Source organism: Rhagoletis pomonella, unplaced genomic scaffold (genome assembly GCF_013731165.1).
Source record: "Rhagoletis pomonella isolate Grant_MI unplaced genomic scaffold, Rhpom_1.0 Rhpom_scaffold_00004, whole genome shotgun sequence".
Taxonomy (NCBI): Eukaryota; Metazoa; Arthropoda; class Insecta; order Diptera; family Tephritidae; genus Rhagoletis; species Rhagoletis pomonella.
This window is the reverse complement of record NW_023458558.1, coordinates 26609954-26630314: the sequence shown is the minus strand read 5'-3', so window position 1 is coordinate 26630314 and position 20361 is coordinate 26609954. Positions and strand designations below refer to the sequence as shown.

At 34.9% G+C, this 20361-nt stretch overlaps 3 protein-coding genes across 3 annotated transcripts; 2 read left to right on the top strand and 1 right to left on the bottom strand.

Annotated features, from left to right (window-relative positions):
* Positions 1–217: 217 nt before the first annotated feature.
* On the top strand, positions 218–8861 carry LOC118738171 (calcium-binding mitochondrial carrier protein SCaMC-2-like). Its single transcript, XM_036469095.1, has 4 exons — positions 218–225; positions 779–935; positions 1002–1572; positions 8623–8861. Exons 1-4 carry the CDS (start codon positions 218–220, stop codon positions 8835–8837), a joined length of 951 nt encoding a protein of 316 aa, XP_036324988.1. The 3' UTR covers positions 8838–8861.
* A 5784-nt stretch (positions 8862–14645) lies between these two features.
* LOC118737358 (39 kDa FK506-binding nuclear protein) lies at positions 14646–16352 on the top strand. Its single transcript, XM_036467807.1, has 5 exons — positions 14646–14811; positions 14956–15186; positions 15248–15478; positions 15539–15604; positions 15673–16352. The coding sequence occupies exons 1-5, from the start codon at positions 14802–14804 to the stop codon at positions 16224–16226; spliced, it is 1092 nt and encodes a 363-aa protein (XP_036323700.1). The 5' UTR covers positions 14646–14801; the 3' UTR covers positions 16227–16352.
* Positions 16353–18813: 2461 nt separating this feature from the next.
* LOC118738438 (39S ribosomal protein L9, mitochondrial) lies at positions 18814–20065 on the bottom strand. Its single transcript, XM_036469375.1, has 3 exons — positions 19885–20065; positions 19479–19805; positions 18814–19423 (listed from the first exon to the last, which is right to left on the bottom strand). The coding sequence occupies exons 1-3, from the start codon at positions 19954–19956 to the stop codon at positions 19049–19051; spliced, it is 774 nt and encodes a 257-aa protein (XP_036325268.1). The 5' UTR covers positions 19957–20065; the 3' UTR covers positions 18814–19048.
* Positions 20066–20361: the final 296 nt, after the last annotated feature.

Sequence of the window (20361 nt, the reverse complement as noted above, 5' to 3'; positions counted from 1 at the left end):
ATAAAATCTACAAATTAAAAGAAAGATAAATTAAACAGAGAAAAAATTACAAAAAAAGGAAAACAGTGAAAATAAGTTACTAAAAATGAAAAGAAATTAAACTATTTTCCTTTTTAAAACAACAAAATCTAGGGCTGCGGTGCTGACAATCGCCAAGTTAAATTTTCGTGGCTAAAATTCTCTAAATTAAAATCAGTGCGGCCCAAAAGTATGCTATATGAAAAAGTATGTAACTAGCTGTTGCATGTTGTTAGACGAGCCTGCTGTTCTTTTGAAGATTTTTGGCGATCAAAATTAGGGATAGCTCACGATGTAGAGAACAAAGGTGGCGTCCATCTCGGTACCGCTATTCCGCTCTCAGCTAATTTGACATAGTCGCTGTTTGTATGACGTTACACTTGTGTTGTTTACGTTTTTATTGCAAAATCTCTTCTTCTTCCATTATTGCTCGCGTTTTGGCATTTCTCTCTCGCAAATGAGCCAGTGTGACGTTACACAAAAATTATTATCAAAAATCCTCTCTGTTTGAACAAACCACACAATATATAAATTCGCCTTGCCACAATTGTTTCGATAATTTCACAATCTATTTGTCATCACATTTTTTTATTTTTTTTTCTTACAAAAAAAAACAAAAATAGAATCAAGAAAACGCCTAACTTTTCGAGTTTCTTTTGTTCAAAGCCCGCACGAGTCTCCTTAAGAACGTTTGCAAATATATTTCATTCACTTTTCATGCTGAAATTCTGAACGTCTTTTTCTATGTACTTATTTTCAGCTACCCACAATTGGTGATCATACAAGTACCTAATAAAATTCCGCAGCAGCAATCGCAGAAAAGTGTGTGGTGGCGCCATTCCATTGCTGGGGGATTTGCGGGTGCCATTTCGCGAACAAGCACAGCGCCTATAGATAGAATAAAAGTACATATGCAGGTATTATGGAGACCACGTTAACCACGTACATACGTACACATACATATACATATTTACTTTTCGTAGGTTCAAACCACGAAAACTTCCGTTGTTGATAGTGTAACTTATATGGTCAAGGAGGGAGGAATACGAAGTATGTGGCGTGGTAATGGTGTAAACGTCTTAAAAATTAGTTCAGATTCAGCAATAAAGTTTACAATCTACGAGAAAATTAAACATTTTATCAAAATCGAGAGAAATCCACATCATGAAGAAATGAATATTGGTGGACGATTTGTTGCTGGCTCCATTGCGGGTACCATTTCGCAATCTATAGTTTATCCATTTGATGTTTTGAAAACTCGTCTGACTTTACGCAAAACTAATCAATATCGAGGCTTAATTGATGCAGCTAGAAAAATCTATTTCACCGAAGGTTTGCTAAGCTTCTACAATGGTTACGCCATAAACCTAATTGGTATCGTACCATATGCCGGCATTGAACTGGCAGTGTATGAAACATTGAGGAATTATTTCCAAAAAGGAAGTGAAGAGAAAAATTCTTTGCTTGTTCTTCTTTGCGGTAGCATATCCAGTGCATTGGCACAGATAGTGACGTATCCATGTTCACTGGTTCGAACACGACTACAAGCACAAGGTAAGAGTTCACTGTAAGGTATCGGCGTATTGTTTAAACTAGACTTAGGGCCGGTTGTTCAATGTCTGGTTATCACTACCACTACACTATCGACGATTTCGACATCATGCATGTAACATGTGATCGATAAAGCAGTAGTTGTGCTTAACCGGAGCTTCTACCTCCGATTTGTACTAATCAGACATTGAACAACCGGCCCTTACAATATTTTAGCTACCCTGTAAGATATCGGGTTAGACAAATAGTACTCAATAAATTAGAACTAAATATTCCACAATTTAGTAGTCGGTGCACCAGTAAAAATATAGTTCTGCAAAAAAAAAATAATAATAAAACAAAACAACAAAGGAAATTAGAACGTCTCTCTGCGTTTTGCAAATAAATCAATTTTTTTACAATTTCAAGTACATTATCTTAACTTCAGTATTTTCTCTTCAAAGTATTCTTCTCGATTATGTTCTTCACATATGACAGTTTGCAGAAACCTGTTGACTTTGGTGTTCATATCAAAGTCGCATTTTCAGTAACGTCCCGACACAAATCAAATTCAAACTTCCATTACTTCGCTCTTATAAGATCTGCTTTTAACCTTCGCTTAAACCAAACAAAGTTTTTAATAAGATGTGAATTGCCGATTCTGAGTTAACTATGCACTGTGAATTTAGGCCTTACACTTTCTTCATTAGTCTCTAATACACGCGTATTTACAAAATGATTTTGTTTTTGTGGTATGGCATAAATGAGTAGTTTGACTATTTGTACTGAGGACTTTGTGATGACAACATTGAGGGGAAAGTACTCAATTTTTCCCATGGTCTGAACAAAACGGAATACTTTGATAAACAATTTTGTGATTAGTGATAATGATAGTATGAGTATTCATATGATACTCAGCTGTCTTGAAGGGTGGGTGGTTTCAGATCTTTTCAGAGTAGTGAGTGTAGGCGCAATATGTTACACATACAACATGTGGTCCCAGAAAATGTATACACATACATATGGGCAAATTCTAGCGTTACGGATAATTCTTTGAATTTTTTGTCGGGGCAAAAATATACATACGGGTGTTTCCTGCGTTGCGGACGTTCCGTTTGGGGACACTTTTTTCATTATAAAAACCATGACACAAAAAAGAAGGCAGTTTCATTTAATGACATTCGTTGTTGTTGTTCACCATTTGACTTTTAATAAAATTATTATCAAATTCATGCTACCTGATCACTAGAATAAAAATTTTTTTTAAGCAGATTTTATTCAATGAACTTGAAAATTATGGCGGCTACATAATTTCGAAAATGGGGTGGACGACTAGGTTTTAGAACGCATGAGGAAAGTGTATACTTACATATTGTCGTTTAAAGTACAAAACCGCGCATCGTCGTTGTGCAAAACCGCCTAACTGACATCTTTTGCCAAAAATTGGATTTGTTCACACAAGCTCTTGGCTAAAGCCTTATCCATTCGTCCTGAAATTCGATTTATTTGTAAAAAAGAGAACCATTTTTAAATATGAGTGTTTTTACTCTTTAGAAAATAATTTATGCAACCTCACATACGCGGTTTTGCATTATCTTGATACGCGCATTTGCATTTTAAATTAAAAATTTGTGAAAGTTAATAGCGATACGCTAATCACAAAACCAAATTTTTTTCAAAATCTGATGAGAAATTTAAAGTTAAATTTGAACCAAAATATAAAAAGGTTTTATTTCCGAAGAATAGAATTTAGAATTCGATTTTTAAATCACAAGAATGTGAAAACGAAAAAATAACAAAATAATGCACGATGTTTTTATTATAAAATAAAATGAACAATTACGATGATAGTTTGTACTTTATATAGTTTTAATAAAAATAGTGCGAGCTACGTAAGTAAAAAAATACCAAGCACTGATAATGGTTTTTGATTTGAAATATTATTACATTGGTATAAATATGCGAAAGAAAATTCTCCGATTTATTGCCTTAATATTATCAAAGTGGCAAGGCAATTTATTGAAACCAAAATGTATTCAATAAAGTGTGATTGATTTTGACATTGCTCTCATAAGGAACAGGCTATAATGTCAAATTGAAATGAATGGTTAACCCATTTGAAAATATTTTTTTTTCATATTTGAATTTGTTAATAAAAAATTACACAAAAATTTTTTAAGCAACAAATTTTCTTAATAAACGTGAAATTGTTAAGAGATAAACCGCCGAGGAGAGCAACTAAGCACATTTAAAGTTTGGTAATAAGTAAATACGTTCGACTTTGCTTAAATATTTAATGTAAGGAAACCAAGATGAAACGGAGCAAAACTTTTGAACGGAGCGCTGTATGCAACAGAAGTCAGGACACGAAAATAGTGCGATGTTTTAAACAGGGTTCGGAAATTCTCACTCACATTCTCTCACGTTCGCGATCGATAATATTCCATGTCTATTTTTGCATTCTTTTATCGCGAGTGAAAAATGCAAACAAATTTATCATCTCTCACATTCGGAATGCGATCGACAAAAAAATTTTCGCTGCTTTTCATTCGCGATCGAAAAAAGCAAAGAAATTTCCTCTCACTCGAATATGAGAAGTCCGAGCATTGCCGATGTCGGCCTCTCATAAATAAGAACAACGATGCAAATAATCCATTCGCGATCACTCACAACAGCTTATCGCGATAAACTTTTCGCGAAAAATTTTCAACGACGTTGTATGGGAGATATTTTTCGCGTTTGTTTTGGGTATGCATTTTGTTATGCATACAGCGTACATACATATGTACATATGTATATGTAAGTAATGCAAGCAAATGCTTTTCGGTTGGAAGGAATGTGGGAATATGCACAAATATATGAATTATGGTGGAAACATATATGTATGTATCTACATATACATAAATTACGTACATGCATACGTGTAGTTAAAGTATATTCCAAGCGTACACTTTTCAGTATAATGGTGTATCTGCATGTTATTTTATTATAATGATTGCGTTTATTTTTAACCGACTTCCAAAAAAGGAGGAGGTTATCAGTTCGTCGGAATCTTGTTTTTTTTTTATGTATGTTACCGCATAACTTTGGACCACGTCAACCGATTTCGATAATTCTTTTTGCATCGGAAAGGTAGTGTCTCAGATACTAATCTGGTTTAGATCCGATCATTGGATCATGAAATATATATATATATATTTTTTTTTTTCATATGAGAATTGAAGTCGGTTATGTTTTTTGCTTAAAAATTACTTGTTTATATCTAATAAATGGAACTTAGTGGGGATAAGATTGACTAATGAGAAAAGTGGGCGTCTGGTGAAGACTGAGAGTAAAGAAAAGCAGAAAAAACAATACATATACATTTTTAATTTATTTTAAATGTTTTGATTCGCCATTATAAGGATATTAATAAGAAACCAAAAAATATAAACATGTAAATAGAATAAGAATATGTATGGATGTATTACTAGAAGAAAACTCAATAAAACGAAGGTCTGCATTTCATATCCATGCACACATACATATGTATGTAGATATGTGTGTATCTATGTATATGCATGTACTTATACCGGTAAGAGCATAGCTATTTACTGAACAGTAGCGCAGAATGAGCAAAAATTTTGCAGCAATAATCAAATAATAGCTAAGCGTTGGTTTTACTACGACCTTGCAAAGACGAAATAAATTTACTTGTGAGCCTTTTATCCTGAAGTATGTATGTAGATACAATATTGCAGCAGCTTTCTACCTACCTTTTGTTTATTTTCCACTAATAACTAGTATGCTTTAGAAATATTTACGGAAAAGAGCACATGATTTCGTTCATTTTAGAGTTGTAGCAGGTAGTGATTTTTTCTTCAAACTGCATTTCGCTAAGTGCGGAGTTGCGTGGTTTAGTTGGGATTTCCCTGAATACCAGATATTTCGTAAATACGTATGTACGTTCTTCATAGAGTTTTGGGTGTGCACCTGAGATAAACGATGCGGGTGCTCCATTCGCGATCACTCACAACAGCTTATCCTGAAAACTTTTTAGGGCGTTGTATGGAAGATGTTTTTTCGCTTTTCTAAGGAATTACGCTATAATTGTACGTATACATATACATATGCATTGTTGTCAGAGGTAGAAGTAATGGAAAATCTTTTCCAGTAAATTATGGAATGTGCTTGTCGGATATACATATATAAGAGGGCGAACACATTTATTTATCCAAACATCGGTAGAGAGGAGTGTTATACAGTGCTTAGTAGCGACTATTTAAATAAATAAACGATATAACAATATTGAGAAGAGACAATGGGAAGGAAAAAAACAGATTTGCAAAATTACGTTAAGTACGATGAAACTACCAAGAAAAGTACATGCATTGTAGAGTCGGGTAAAAGAGAGCTTAGTGGATTATTACGAGGAAATATTAAAAGACATTATAAACTTATACACAAAATAGATATAGAAAATAGTGATGAAAGTGATGATGATAATACTTCTACCACAAAAAAACGAATCTTATCCCCACTAAGTTCCATTTATTAGATATAAACAAGTAATTTTTAAGCAAAAAACATAACCGACTTCAATTCTCATATGAAAAAAAAAAATATATATATATATATTTCATGATCCAATGATCGGATCTAAACCAGATTAGTATCTGAGACACTACCTTTCCGATGCAAAAAGAATTATCGAAATCGGTTGACGTGGTCCAAAGTTATGCGGTAACATACATAAAAAAAAAACAAGATTCCGACGAACTGATAACCTCCTCCTTTTTTGGAAGTCGGTTAAAAATAAACGCAATCATTATAATAAAATAACATGCAGATACACCATTATACTGAAAAGTGTACGCTTGGAATATACTTTAACTACACGTATGCATGTACGTAATTTATGTATATGTAGATACATACATATATGTTTCCACCATAATTCATATATTTGTGCATATTCCCACATTCCTTCCAACCGAAAAGCATTTGCTTGCATTACTTACATATACATATGTACATATGTATGTACGCTGTATGCATAACAAAATGCATACCCAAAACAAACGCGAAAAATATCTCCCATACAACGTCGTTGAAAATTTTTCGCGAAAAGTTTATCGCGATAAGCTGTTGTGAGTGATCGCGAATGGATTATTTGCATCGTTGTTCTTATTTATGAGAGGCCGACATCGGCAATGCTCGGACTTCTCATATTCGAGTGAGAGGAAATTTCTTTGCTTTTTTCGATCGCGAATGAAAAGCAGCGAAAATTTTTTTGTCGATCGCATTCCGAATGTGAGAGATGATAAATTTGTTTGCATTTTTCACTCGCGATAAAAGAATGCAAAAATAGACTTGGAATATTATCGATCGCGATAAATCTCGTAAAAGAATGAAAACGAATAATCATAAATGAGAATTTCCGAACCCTGGTTTTAAACCACCTAGATGCGAGTTAAGACGGCAGCGATGTGGACGTGTACTACCACTTCAAGGAAAGTGATTTCATTTGTTGTCCGTCCGAGTTAAGCACTTTCAAACGTGCTCGTTTATTCCCAAACTATTTCGCATGAAAAAAATTTAATTTCAAAATTGTTAGAGTTAAGCTCTAAATAAATTTGGAAAAAAATGTAAAATCATACTTTTATAAGTGTCGAATAATGTTTGGGATAAGAATTTAAATATAAAAATAAACACACAAAAGCATTCAAAAATTTCAACCAAAAAATTGTCTCGTTGGTTGGCAGTCGGTGCTGCTCTAAAAGTGTTCAACGCTGGTCACGATGCTGGTATCAGAGGAAGAGGAAGGCCTTTTCTGCGTTGGAAAGAGCAGGTGGAGAAGGACTTGGCAGAAATGACTGGCGTGCTGTTTTGGACTCGGCCAAATCGGTTGGGCGGTTACAGCGTCAATAAAGAAGAAGAAGAGTTGGAACTGGAATCATCATAGATAAGCGTTTTCATTCAGATTAGGTACAAATTTTGAACAAGTTCTCGATCGCCCATTAAGGGACCAAACAGTGTTAGCAATGTCAGATAAAGAACTGAAATCGTTCTCAGTTTGAGTCTAAAAAAACTTGACTTTTGGAAAACGATTCGTTCTATTAAAAGACATGTCAGCTTAATAAATTTAATGAGATTTGAATCTTTTCGATCATATCATGGTGCATGTATGGTATAAATCCGCCATGCGATTATATCATTCCATGATAAAAAAATATTGAAGGGAGTTTCACTTCAAACTTTTTTACGGATACAAGGATTTTTGAACTTTCATAATTTGTTAATACTACAAGCGGCATTGTCACATTGTTAGTTATAAATATAAATTATTGTCAGCTCTTTTTATTGGTCTTTAGTCTTTTGCGAGGATCCTAGTATCTGATTATACAATTTTTTTACGGATACAAGCATTTTTATGACATACGACAGAATGTGACAAAAATGTGTTCTAAAGTAGACCTTGACCTGCAAACGTATAATAAGGTTTTAAATGTTTTTTTTAATTAGAGCTTTTTTATCGGTATATGTAGGACGATCTAAAATTAAAAAAAAAATTAAATTACGCGCACTCTCACTAACATTTGGAATAGTTTCTAATTTATTTATATTTATTAAGTTAAATTCAATTTTAACAACGTTTAACGGATTCAATAGTTATTATTATATGAATAGATGCAGGTATTTTAACGGTCTTAAGTCTAAAATATATGTACATATGTACATGCATGCATATATCGAGGGTTTATATTCAATACCTTCTATCTGCACTTTTCACAAAAATTAGATTCTGATATACATAAAAGTCCAGCTAAGACTTAACTGTCATCGGTGATATTAATGATGACCTTGTCTAGCGCTTGGCAGAAGAATTTACTATTAAATTGCAGTCAAAATTAAAATCAGTGATAATAGATAAGTCCCAGATGGGTTCTAATATCACAAAGCAGTTTTTGTGAAAATATCAGTTAAAGGGTATTGACTATAAGCCCGCGATATATATATATATATACATATATTTTTTAATTCTTGTCTATGTTCCATAACGTCACTTTATTTTACTTTATTTTTTGTTTACAGTCGTACTGAGAGATGTACCACGTGTTGGTTTCACACGAAGGCCTGCGAATAGAAAGAACTCAATTCAATTATTTCGAAATATTATTGAAAACGAAGGTTTGCCTGGATTATACCGTGGATTAGTTTTAAATCTTATCAAAGTAGTGCCTGCAGTTTGTATTAGTTATATGGTTTACGAATATTCGATTCGTACTTTAGGCGTAACCATGAGTTAATAAATACATACATAGAGCTTTTGAAACCGTATTCCTTTGTTCAAATTAATTTTCTTATACAAAAAAAAAATAAAAAATAAACATTAATGATAATGTCTTTTACTCAAGTATAATTATTTTTAAGTAAACAAATAGCAGATATTATGGGGCAAATGGCCTCTGAGGTCAACTCTTCGCGCGATATCTTCGCCGGAATTAGTTGTAGGCTTGAAAAAGCTGCCGGACTTAGCTATGCTTCTACCTGTTTTTATTGTACCATGACTATGGGAATGTTTGGGGTGTTCACAGTTCGTTCCAAATTGTGTCTGAAAATGTAGACGTCTACATTTTGAGACATCTTTAGCATCAAATTGTGAGCACCCCTTTCGAGCAGTCGTCGCAAAATCGTCTCAAAACTTTGCTGGTGTTGCCAGACATTTCTTCCTTGCGTGCATTTTTTATATGTCGCCTTTCGATTTTGTTTCTGAAAAATTGTAATTATTTAACTTAATTAGCAATTCGTAATATTTGTTATCTCTTTTCCTTGGTTTGTTTCTATTCATCGGAAATTGCGCTCAAATTAAATGCAAATACAGAAAACGTGCCCAATAAATAAAAAAAATGTGATTAGTATTGCCATAATGCAACTCTGCTGCGAGGTTGCAAAATGTAGACGCGTAAAAAACATACCTTTGAGTGTGACAAAATGTAGACGGCGTCGTTTTCCAATTTTGTATGGGAAACAACAACACCACAGATTTTACGGTTAGAAAACGTCTTAAAATGTAGACGTCTACATTTTGAGACACTATTTGGAACGGACTGTGAACACCCCAGTTGTAAAAGTAAATAAATTCTCAAATATGGAAGGAAAATGTAACCCTTCGAAGGTACGCTTTGCATTGTGCTTGGCCGAAATACGAGTCTGAAAATAATTCGTTGAATACCGCTTATGCTTCAAAAGTAGTCGGATAATTTCCCCGCCTAGGAATGTTTGTAACAAATTTTACGTGGTAAAAATGCCGAGCACAAAGTACAAGGTTATGGAAAAATATTCTACAAATGTGGGATGTTGCAACTGAGTATTTATGTGCTGCGTTCACAAAAGATTGAAAAATATATGCTAATTAAAGATGCTGTTTCGCCAGTCTTCGTCCGATACCACCATGTATATTCGATGCTACTCAAAGTATCGCTAGGAAATACTCGATTCTACTTGTACTCGAAAGTACTTACACAATCAATTTTAATTCAATACCCATATACAATATAAAGACATACAGTGGAGAAAGGCTTATGAAGAGCTGAAAATGCCCTTTCATATCCTTCTATTTTGAAATGGGGTTAGTTGGAAGTGCTGAAATAGGAGATGTTATGTGATGAGAAAGCTCATTGTATATTTGTGTTTGATTTTTCGGTTTCAAAACGATCTATAGACGACGCTTGCGCAAATTATAGGCTGCCCCCACATCCACCTCTAATCCGATACGCTTTTTGTTCTCCACTTTCCTTAGTTTTAACCCTAGCGAAATCAAGTGGTTCACATCTTGAATCTTTTTTTTTCAAAAACTACAACACAGATCTATTTTCAGTTGATTTTCCCAAATTTAGCAAACAAGTGAATGCTTGCACTTTGTACTCGATACCCATGAAGTACTTGTACACGCGTATCGAAGTACAAAAAATACTCGGTACTTGGTAGAGGTACTCGAGTATTAACTTCCAAGTACTGGTATCGGAACATCACTAACTCTAGCTTTTGTGGAGAAAATTGGCAAAATTATTTTTTGTCCCGTGTTCGGCTGCCATAAATATGGTCACCGTAAAAGTCCCCTGTATTTTGTTATTGGTACAGGAGGATGTCAAAACGAAAGGGTATAGGAGATAATTTTCGCCATTTCGTTTTGTTGACATCCTAAAGTTGCGCCACTCCCTGCAAGAAGCCTGACCTATGATTATCGGTTAAATTAGTGGGAAAACTGACTAAAACTTTTCGTCCGTTTAAAAAGTGACCACTTCTCCGGGCGTGTGATAGTGCATCCCTTTCTTGCACACACATGGGCGCATTTGCCTTACAGTATGTTCACTCGCTCACACATGTCATCTAGTTGGTGATGTACAAGTGAGTTTACCAAACCAAACCAAACCAAATTAAAAAATACAATTCGATTTAGTTTATGTGTTTGTTTTATTTGTAAAAATATATTGCCGAATATGAACTTAATTTCACAAGCTTTTTCAGAGCTACTGAGCTCAGACAATTCTTCTCATTTTTAATCGGGGTCTGAATTTTCGTTGCTAAAAACAAATGCCTCAGCGCCGTTTGGTCTAAGTCGGCCTAAGCACACTGGCCCCACATTTTTTCTTCTCTATCCACATAGCGCTAAAAAAGGTTTTTTCCTAATTTTTAGTCTGTTCCAATAGCTGTCCGGTTTACAGGATTTAGTCAGAACTTACAGGAAGTAGCTCCTATTGACATAAAACCTGTAAGTGGGAACACTTTTAAGAGAGTAATTGAGCAACTTTTCCTAGTCAGAAGTTGCAGGATTTAGTCCGGAGTTTTTTTCCTGTAAGTTCATGAAAACTGTCAAACGATCAGCTGATTTGCATGTGCAAACAAAAACAGAAAGCGGTGTAAGCAAAGAACCTTATATTTGTAAAAATATGGAAGTAAACAACGAAATATTTGAATATGTATAGATTAATAATTAGCTAGTGATATTTTAGCCAAATCAGTGTTGTACGAATGACATGTAAACAAACCGACTGACGTTTTTACAGGAAATAGCGCTTTTTGCGTTCCCGTGCACTTCTGCATCTGTTCTCTTTTTACTCTCACTTGAGAGAGTAAAGTTGTAGTTTGACAGTTTAACAGGTTTTAGTCCGAGGTTCAAAGGAACAGACTAAAATTGAATTGAACATGCAAATCAGCTGATCGTTTGACATTTTTCATGAACTTAAAGGAAAAAAAAAACTCCGGACTAAATCCTGTAACTTCTGACTAGGAACAGTTCTCAGTTACTCTCTCAAAAGTGTTCCCACTTACAGGTTTTGTGTCAATAGGAACGGCTTCCTGTAAGTTCTAACTAAATCCTGTAAACCGGACTGCTATTGGAACATACTAATTAGTTGTGTTTAATGAAACCGAAAAAAGTGCAGAGCAGCTGAAGTTAGAGCAGAATAGAGCAGCTGTCAAAAAAACCATAGAGCCAGTTACAGCAACTCAAATCATAAATCTCATGAAACACTTTTCAGGCGGAAATGCTCAATACACTTCCCTGCAAAAATCGTTGGACCATGTAGTCTATTTGTGGTAAATCGGAGTACTTACAAAAGTGTTCCTCTGTCATGCTGTAGCTGAACGTGTAGAGATGCTCGCTGTTAGTTCTTAGCTCCCAGCATGTTCCGGTTCGAATGCCGTCAGAGGCAACATATAGTTTTTAGTTTTTGTCTTGGTTTTTATTAATTTCGAAAAAGCATTTGAGAAGTGAAGAACAAAAGCGTGTACAAACGAAAAAATATAACAACAATGACATTGTTAATATGTTGGAGTAGTTTTGTGCTACTCTGATGTAATGCAGAGATGGAGTATATGGTCTTGCCCTAGGACATCGCAATGTTAATAGGACCATATTTTTTATATGAATTGTGGTTAATTTTGGAGCACTCCTTGGTCCTTAGGGAGTACTCTTTACATGCATGCATAGAGTAGTCGTAATTTTTGCAGGGTTGATTGCTCGACACATTGTTGCCACCTTCTGAGATTCAAAAAGCACCAAAACTTAGGAAAAGAGCGTTTTACCGTACTAAAATCACTAATTTTTATTTATACGAAAGGATACTTTTTTCATAACAGTTTGTATTTAACAAAAGTAAAAAAAAAATTATAATATTTATAAGTATAAATCAATACACAAAACCTTTCTCATGCTAACGAAGTAATACCGAAGTAGGTACTGCAGATTAAAACTGGCATATTTAGAGAAAGAAAAATCTAATCGCAACAAACGAAAAAATGAATGTAGATTCTTTTAAATTCAGTGCTGCTACAGCTTTAAATATTTAAAATTATTTCATGTTTTAACTATCTATGAGAAATTTGAGTTCAGAAGAAGAGCACTAAAAAAGGCACTAGGCACTAAACATTTTTGGCGTTTTAATTTTCAAAAAGCACTAAATCTAGTGCTAAAAATACTAAGTTGGCAACTATGGCTCGACAGTTCAATTCGTCAATTGTAAAGTGTGTGTATGTGTGCTTAATTGCTCTATGACTGCTTTTACACAGTTCAAGTATTGAATTCAATTCTGCTCGCATGTGGTAGAGAGGGGGTGAGAAGAAAAGGGACGAGTACACATGCGTCTGTACCGTCAAGTCGTTTCAACTTTCTTGCTTTGCTTTTGGCATTTTCGTTGCTTCACATTTAAAGAACCAAAAACTTGAATTCAACAGAATTGAAACGTGTAAAAGCAAATAGAAAACACAAAAGAGAATGAGCAAGAATTGCTTTCAAGTACTTGAATCATGTGAATCGGGTGTAAGTTAAAGTGTGTTTGCATTGTTCAACTTTGCGTTCAACATTTGCGTTCAACTCAGCGCAGGGTTGCACGAAAAAAAGTTGTATGGCTAAAAATATCAAAATATGAAAAAATATCAAAATATTCGCCATAAAAAGGTGTTTGCATTGTTCAACTGTGCATTCAACTTTTGGTTGAATGGCCTTTCAACTAATCGCTTTCACAAAGTTGGTCGCCAGCCAACATTTAGCCATTCAACTTTTTTTTCGTGCAACCCTGCGTTGAGTTGAACGCAATTGTTGAACACAAAGTTGAATAATGCAAACACTGCTTTACTTCATCAAAAACGCTGGTGCAGAAAATCGTGCTCTAAGGTGCTCTAGTTCTCTTGGGCTAAAACGGCAACACTGATGGCAAATAGTGCACGAATTGAGTGATGCTGGCAGCCCTGGCTCTGATGCAACTCTGTCTCTGCGCTGTCAATTTTAGAGTTGCCAGATCTGCAGATTTCGCCCCATTTTGGGGATTTATGAAACCAATTGGGGATAGATTTTTTCGTTTGCGGATGTGGGGACTTTATGGGGATTTTTGTTTGGTTTAAAACTTTGATATTGAAATTAAAACATATATTTTTTGGGCTGCCCACAAAAATTTCTCGAATAAAGATTTTATTAGTACATCCTTTTTGCGCGTTATGTTTGTAAGGTTTTCCTAACGCCGTCAAAGCATTATTCGGCGCAGATGTCTGCTTTGATTGGCTTTCACTGAACAAACCATTTCCGCAACAACCTCCACGAAAGAAATTCTAAAAAATAAACGGTATTCTTTAGCTATTTGATACTTCTACTTTATTACACTAAAAAAGTTTGATTACTTTTTGATGTCAAACTTTTATTTATGCTGTTTCTGTTGTAGATTGAATTATATTTTAAAGCAAAATTAATAAAAATAAATAAATAAACATATGTTGTAAAAACATATAACTTTGAATTTTGGTGCTAAATCTCTGACCATAGTTGTACGTATAACCAAATAACCTCATGCATATATGTACATATGTACGTATGTACATATACATATATAAATTTGTGAAAATGTTTAGAGAAAAGTATTCAAAACTGTAATAAAATGAAAGCTGTGTTAAAATGAAAACTGGATTAAAATGAACTAACACAAATGTGAATACATGCTTTTTTTATTTCTTACTAAAGGGGATTTAAATGGGGATTCAAAAGAAAAATGGGGATTTTTTGGGGATAACTGCGGCCCGATATGGGGATGGGGTACAAAAATATTCTGGCAACACTGGTAAATTTCACGCGGCACATCCTCGCGTTCGTTCACTCGCATTCAGCTGCGAAGGAATTTTTATTTTCGTTTCGCTGCCGGCATCGTGGAAAAAGTTTTGCCTAAGAAAAGTCTTAATTAATTTCATTTTACAGTGTATTAATATTACCAAGTAATAGCAAAATGTTTTGGGGTAAGTTTGTTTAGTGGATTTAATAGCAGATTATAGGTTCAATGCTTAAAATTTCACCACGTGTTTTTTTCATTTTGAGCGGGTCATTGGAACCTTGCGCCATCTTTGGAAAGTGTTTTATATAAAATAATTTTTTAAACCTAGGATTAAATCTCAAGCCCAACCGTAAATATACTCAAACAACAAGCAAACCTTTCCACATTTCATTGGCGTCATTGGACACCGACTCTGTATCGGATGGAGGAGCGAACCAAATTTACATTAATCATGATAATCAAAAGTTCTTAATTTGCACATTGCGCAATGGCAGCTGCGAACAAGTCATGTTAGATCTGAACTTTGGCGAAGGAGATGAAATTTGCTTTCAGAGCATTGGTAAGTGCTAATGAAGGTCTAAATATATATGTATAATTGTGATTTTCATATTCTTTTATAGGCAGTGGTAATGTTAGTCTCACTGGTTATCTCATTGATAAATTCAATTTCATGGACGATGAGGACGATGATGAGTCTGAAGTGGAAGAAGAAGAGGTGCAAGATCTGCGCCAGGCTCTGAATAAGAAAGCCAATGCAAAAAAAGCTGGCAATGCTAAAAAACAAGTAGCAAGCAACGAAGAGGGAGATGATGATGATGAAGATGATAGTGATTTCAACGGCGAAAATTTAGGTATGGTTGACACTTTATTAAAAAAAAAAAATGAATGCTGTAAAAATACTTTTCAAATAGCCGAAGTTGAAGATGACGACGAGGACGAGGACGAAGACGAAGACGATGACGATGAGGATGATGAAGGTATGTGTATCATAAGAATGTAATAAATTCAGGGTAATTTTAATAACATTCTTCATTTTTTTTTACAGAGCAAGATGATGACGATGAAGACGATGAAGAGGAGGAAGAGAGCGAGAATGAGGAAGTCCAGCAACCCAAAGCCAAACACCCGAAGTTGGACAAACCACAGAAACAGCAAAATGGTGTGGCAAAAGAGGGCTCAGCTGAAAAGAAAAGCAAGAAAGATAAAAAGGCTAATAAAAATGAACAACCGCAACAAAAGCAACAACAGAAAGCTGGCGGTGAACGTGTTATCACCGGAGGTGTAAAAATTGAGGATATACGCGTTGGCAATGGACAAGAAGCAAAGTCAGGCAAACGTGCTCAAGTATACTACGAAGGTCGTCTGAAGTCCAATAACAAGGTGTTCGACAGTTTAAAGACAGGTGCCGCATTTAAATTTGGTCTCGGCCGTGGGGAAGTAATTAAAGGCTGGGATGTAGGAGTTGTGGGTATGAAGGTTGGCGGCAAACGCCGCATCACTTGTCCTCCACACATGGCATATGGCGCACGTGGATCCCCACCAACAATCCCGCCAAACAGTACACTCGTCTTCGAAGTTGAACTTAAAGGCGTGCATTAGATATAAAAATTTCTTAACTTGTTTTGTTTATTTTAGCAGTTAACAGTATGCGGTAGTTCACAATCAAATTTTTTGATATGCTTGTCTTGAGTTTCATCTAAGTTTAATACAATTTGTTTCTAATTATCTCATGTTCTATACAATTTATTGCATAAATATGAGAGTATTATACGGAAGCGAGCAGCATACGCACTTTAAAATGTGCTATGCTCTGCGCTTCGCCCAAGCATAATTATAAAAAATATGAAATACATTCGAAGAACATTTTTTGTAAAAAAAAAAATGCATTTTTAAATGAGTATTTGCCAGTAATCAAAATACGCATAACTTTTGGTTATTTGGTTTCAGGAAGTGGTAATTTATTTCCGGTACTGATATTTATCCTTTCATTTCGTACGTCCCGGAAACCTTTTTGCCACTCTATATGTATGATCGCCTCCTCAGGATAAGCATAAGAAATGATCAGTTTGGTTCTATAATTCGTTTCCGAGCGAACTGCAGAACCTGTCTGAGTATCTATTAAAATCCACTTCATACAGGATTGACAAAGGTGGCATAATCGGGAGAATCTCTGAATTCGATAGGGTCAAATTATTTTCAAAACGTTATCACTGAATTTGAAAAAGCTACGATATAACATGTATGTGCACTATGAATGCGGATCCGGCGATCGCATTTTCGTAGATTTTACGAAATCGGACTACGATGGATCCAGTGTCTGTCTGTTTACTTAAACGCATTAATTTAAAGCATCAGTTTCTTTTATTTCTCTTATTTAATGAGCGGAACCTAAATAGAAATTTCACTTTCTTTGTTGCGCTTATTGGACGTTCCTTTGTAACATTCACCCCTAGTAGTAGACTTATTCGATCGCCGCTTTTCCATGGTATTGTGAATGTCGATTTCTCGTTTAATAAGCGACTGAATAATTTTTAATCTCATCCTTCTACAACTGTTTATTTGTAAAAGGATGAGCGACTATAAACTATTCAGTCGCTTATTAAACGAGAAATCGACATTCACAATACCATGGAAACACGCACTTATTGGACAGGAAATTGACTTTGAATATACCACGGATAATCGATAATCGACTAACAGTCGTTTATGTACTACTAGCCGACACTCGCAATAGGGGTGAATATTTAGAAATAACTAGTAATAACCCCCCAAGGTTCGGGTGAATACTTAAGTAAAAAATAAAACGTGATGTTCATGAATATACCTCAGTATTTAGCTTAAAATTTATTTAAAGAACTTCGCGAAAGACAACAATTAATCTTGTATTGCCAGAGACCTGATAACCCATGGTAATTTATAAGTAATTAATGGGCCTTACTCTACTCATAGCTTCGTACAGTGGCCCGTGGAAAAACAGTAATTTTTAAGGTATAGCCCAACCTTTCACAATATCCGACCAAGGGCTTTATTAGCCGTAGTCTGAAATGCAATAATCTTTTAAAATTGGCGCCGTTTCATGGTGAAAGGCATTTAGTATCACGCTTTTAAACTAAAGCTTTCTTAACACTTTTAGTACAAAAATACATAAATATCTATACCGGCTAATTTGGATCATTCATTTCAGAAATCGCATCAAAAAATTTTTAGAGTTTTGAATTTTACCGTCAATCTGGGCCCTTTAAATTTGTCAATGATATCCTAGGTGTTTAAAAAAAGAAAGTGGTCTAAGCTATTTTTATTTTTTGCTTTCGCGAAATAAATTTCGAAACTATGAATAATACAAATCCGAATCAAAATTCCACGGATATTTGGTAAATATTTTTCACTAAATTACACTGCTCAATATTATTTTTTCTGCCAATTTTACTTTTGTGAAAAACACAGTAACCGCAATTGCAGCTTGCACTTTAATTTGACATACAACTTAGTTCTGTAGCTACACCAGAGACTGAGTCAAGAAATTGTTTAAACGCTTATATTTTAGCACCTACTTCACCGATTTGAAATCTGACAACTTTTTGATAACCTATGGAGCTTGCACTTTAAGTTGATATATAGAACTCAATTCTGTAGCTACTCCAAATCGCTCTAACCAAGTCGTATGCCAGAGCAATTATATATAGAATTAAAAATGCATATAGGTGATACATGATTACAGAACCTGAATGGCATCGTAAATCGACTGTCAAAAGCTTGTGAACCCTCCTTTAGTGTAAATAACATGCCGGAGGTAAAAGTTTCAAAAGCCCACTTTCATAAAAACTTGGATTTTGATACAAGCAAGGAAATTCAAAGTGGATCGTCCCAGCAAACATTGAGGTTAGTTATCGATTAGATAATGATTGGAGAGCTAGCCACATTCTCCAATCTCAAACGTTTGAGATTGACTCGAAAAACTATCGAGAATCATAGCGATCTCAACAAAAATGGGACATAGTTCTTGACTCGAGAAAATATTAATTCTCTATTCGAATTCTAATGTTGATCTCTAATGGGATTCGAATTTGAATTTCAAACTGCTATTTTGCTTTATTAAATAAAACGCTTTATTTGTAAAATTTTTATTAAATGTATTTGCAATAAAATAATAATGAATTATTTGAACATAAAACAAAATTATGATTCATTCATTTAGAATATTGCTTATTTACATTTACTTGAATTTGCGTTGTTTCTCTAATCGTTCTCGAATCGAATTCTAATATAGTTCTCTAACATCCGTCATCGACCCGAGAACGATTAGAGAAATGCGGTAGTTATCTAATGTAGAAATCTAAATTTCTCTAACGGTAGAGACTGTGTTTGCTGGGGTTTCCCAAACGACTGACTTTAATAACAGGCATTTATTGACCTCCGCCAACTTAAGCTAATTTGTCATCGGTTTTCGCTTCACTTGCTTCTTTCGAGCCTTCACTTCCGAAAAGAGGCTCCGCCGGCATTTTCCAATGTTCAACCACATACGGCAGCCGCTCGCTGGGATCTGTACTCCAGTGATGAATTCGACAACGTAAACGCGCCTTCTCTAAATTATTCACCGTTATGGTGCAATAAAACTCCTTAGCCTCTTTATTCATATCAGGACCCTCAATGCGAGCCTCTGGCATTTGTATGCATTCTTCTGGACAATGAATACCTGCCTTGCGAAGGGATGCTTTTATATGCCATGGCTCAACAACCCAAGGTTGATCCTTATTCATCACTACCGCAAGCGTAAATCGTTCAATGATATTGACCGTCTGAAACCACAATTTATTTTTATACAAAAAACAAACAATTTGGTAAAATACATACGCGCTGTGCAAAGGCTGAACTATGGCGTACTGTTTTCTTGTCTTCCTCAGTTTTGGCATACAATGCCATATTTTCTTCTGTCTTGTACACTGCCAATCCAGGCAACAGAAGTTTGTTGTAAGCGAAATTGGGTCTTACAGAAACTACATCGCCTTTATCACCGACACCTTCTACATAAGTTTTCAGAACAACTTCCAAATTTGGTCGGCGTTTAGTATTTGTATCCTCTACCAGCTCATAAATAAAATGCTTCGCGCGCAATTTTTTAGGTTTTGCATTGATTTTGTGTAACAACGGATCATATTTTCTCTTCAACACAAAAGTCGTCTGCAAGTCAAGAAGCGGACAAGACGGGAATATGAGAAATCTATATTAAAGTTAAATGAAATTTATCGGGAATATTTACCCGAACTTGCTGCTGCAACGTCGTTGCGCTTTTGAGCAAATTAAATGAGGCGCTGCACCAGGTTCTTAGCATGTTTACATAAATTTTTAATACAGAATTATAAAACCAACCAAATCGAAAGCAAAAATCGATCAAAAAAATTGCCCAACCGGCGAACAGCTGATCATTTGACAGTTCTTATGTAAGCAAACGTTATGTTTCTTAACTTTTCCGCCAGAAATTAATAGAAAGCGGCGTTGCCGTTTTATAATTTTCGAGCGAAGTGAAATTACCCAAAAAATGGAAACTGTTTTGGTTTTCCGTAGTGTCACAGTAAAAACTTTGGAAGAAGTACATATCTGTGGACATTTGGACATTTGATAAAACAACTTAAGTCTATCTTTGAGGGATAAAGATAAATTTATAAGAAAAATAGCATAACTCGGCAAAGCTCTTTTTTACCGTCAAATAGATACATTTTTAACGGTTGTGAATAGC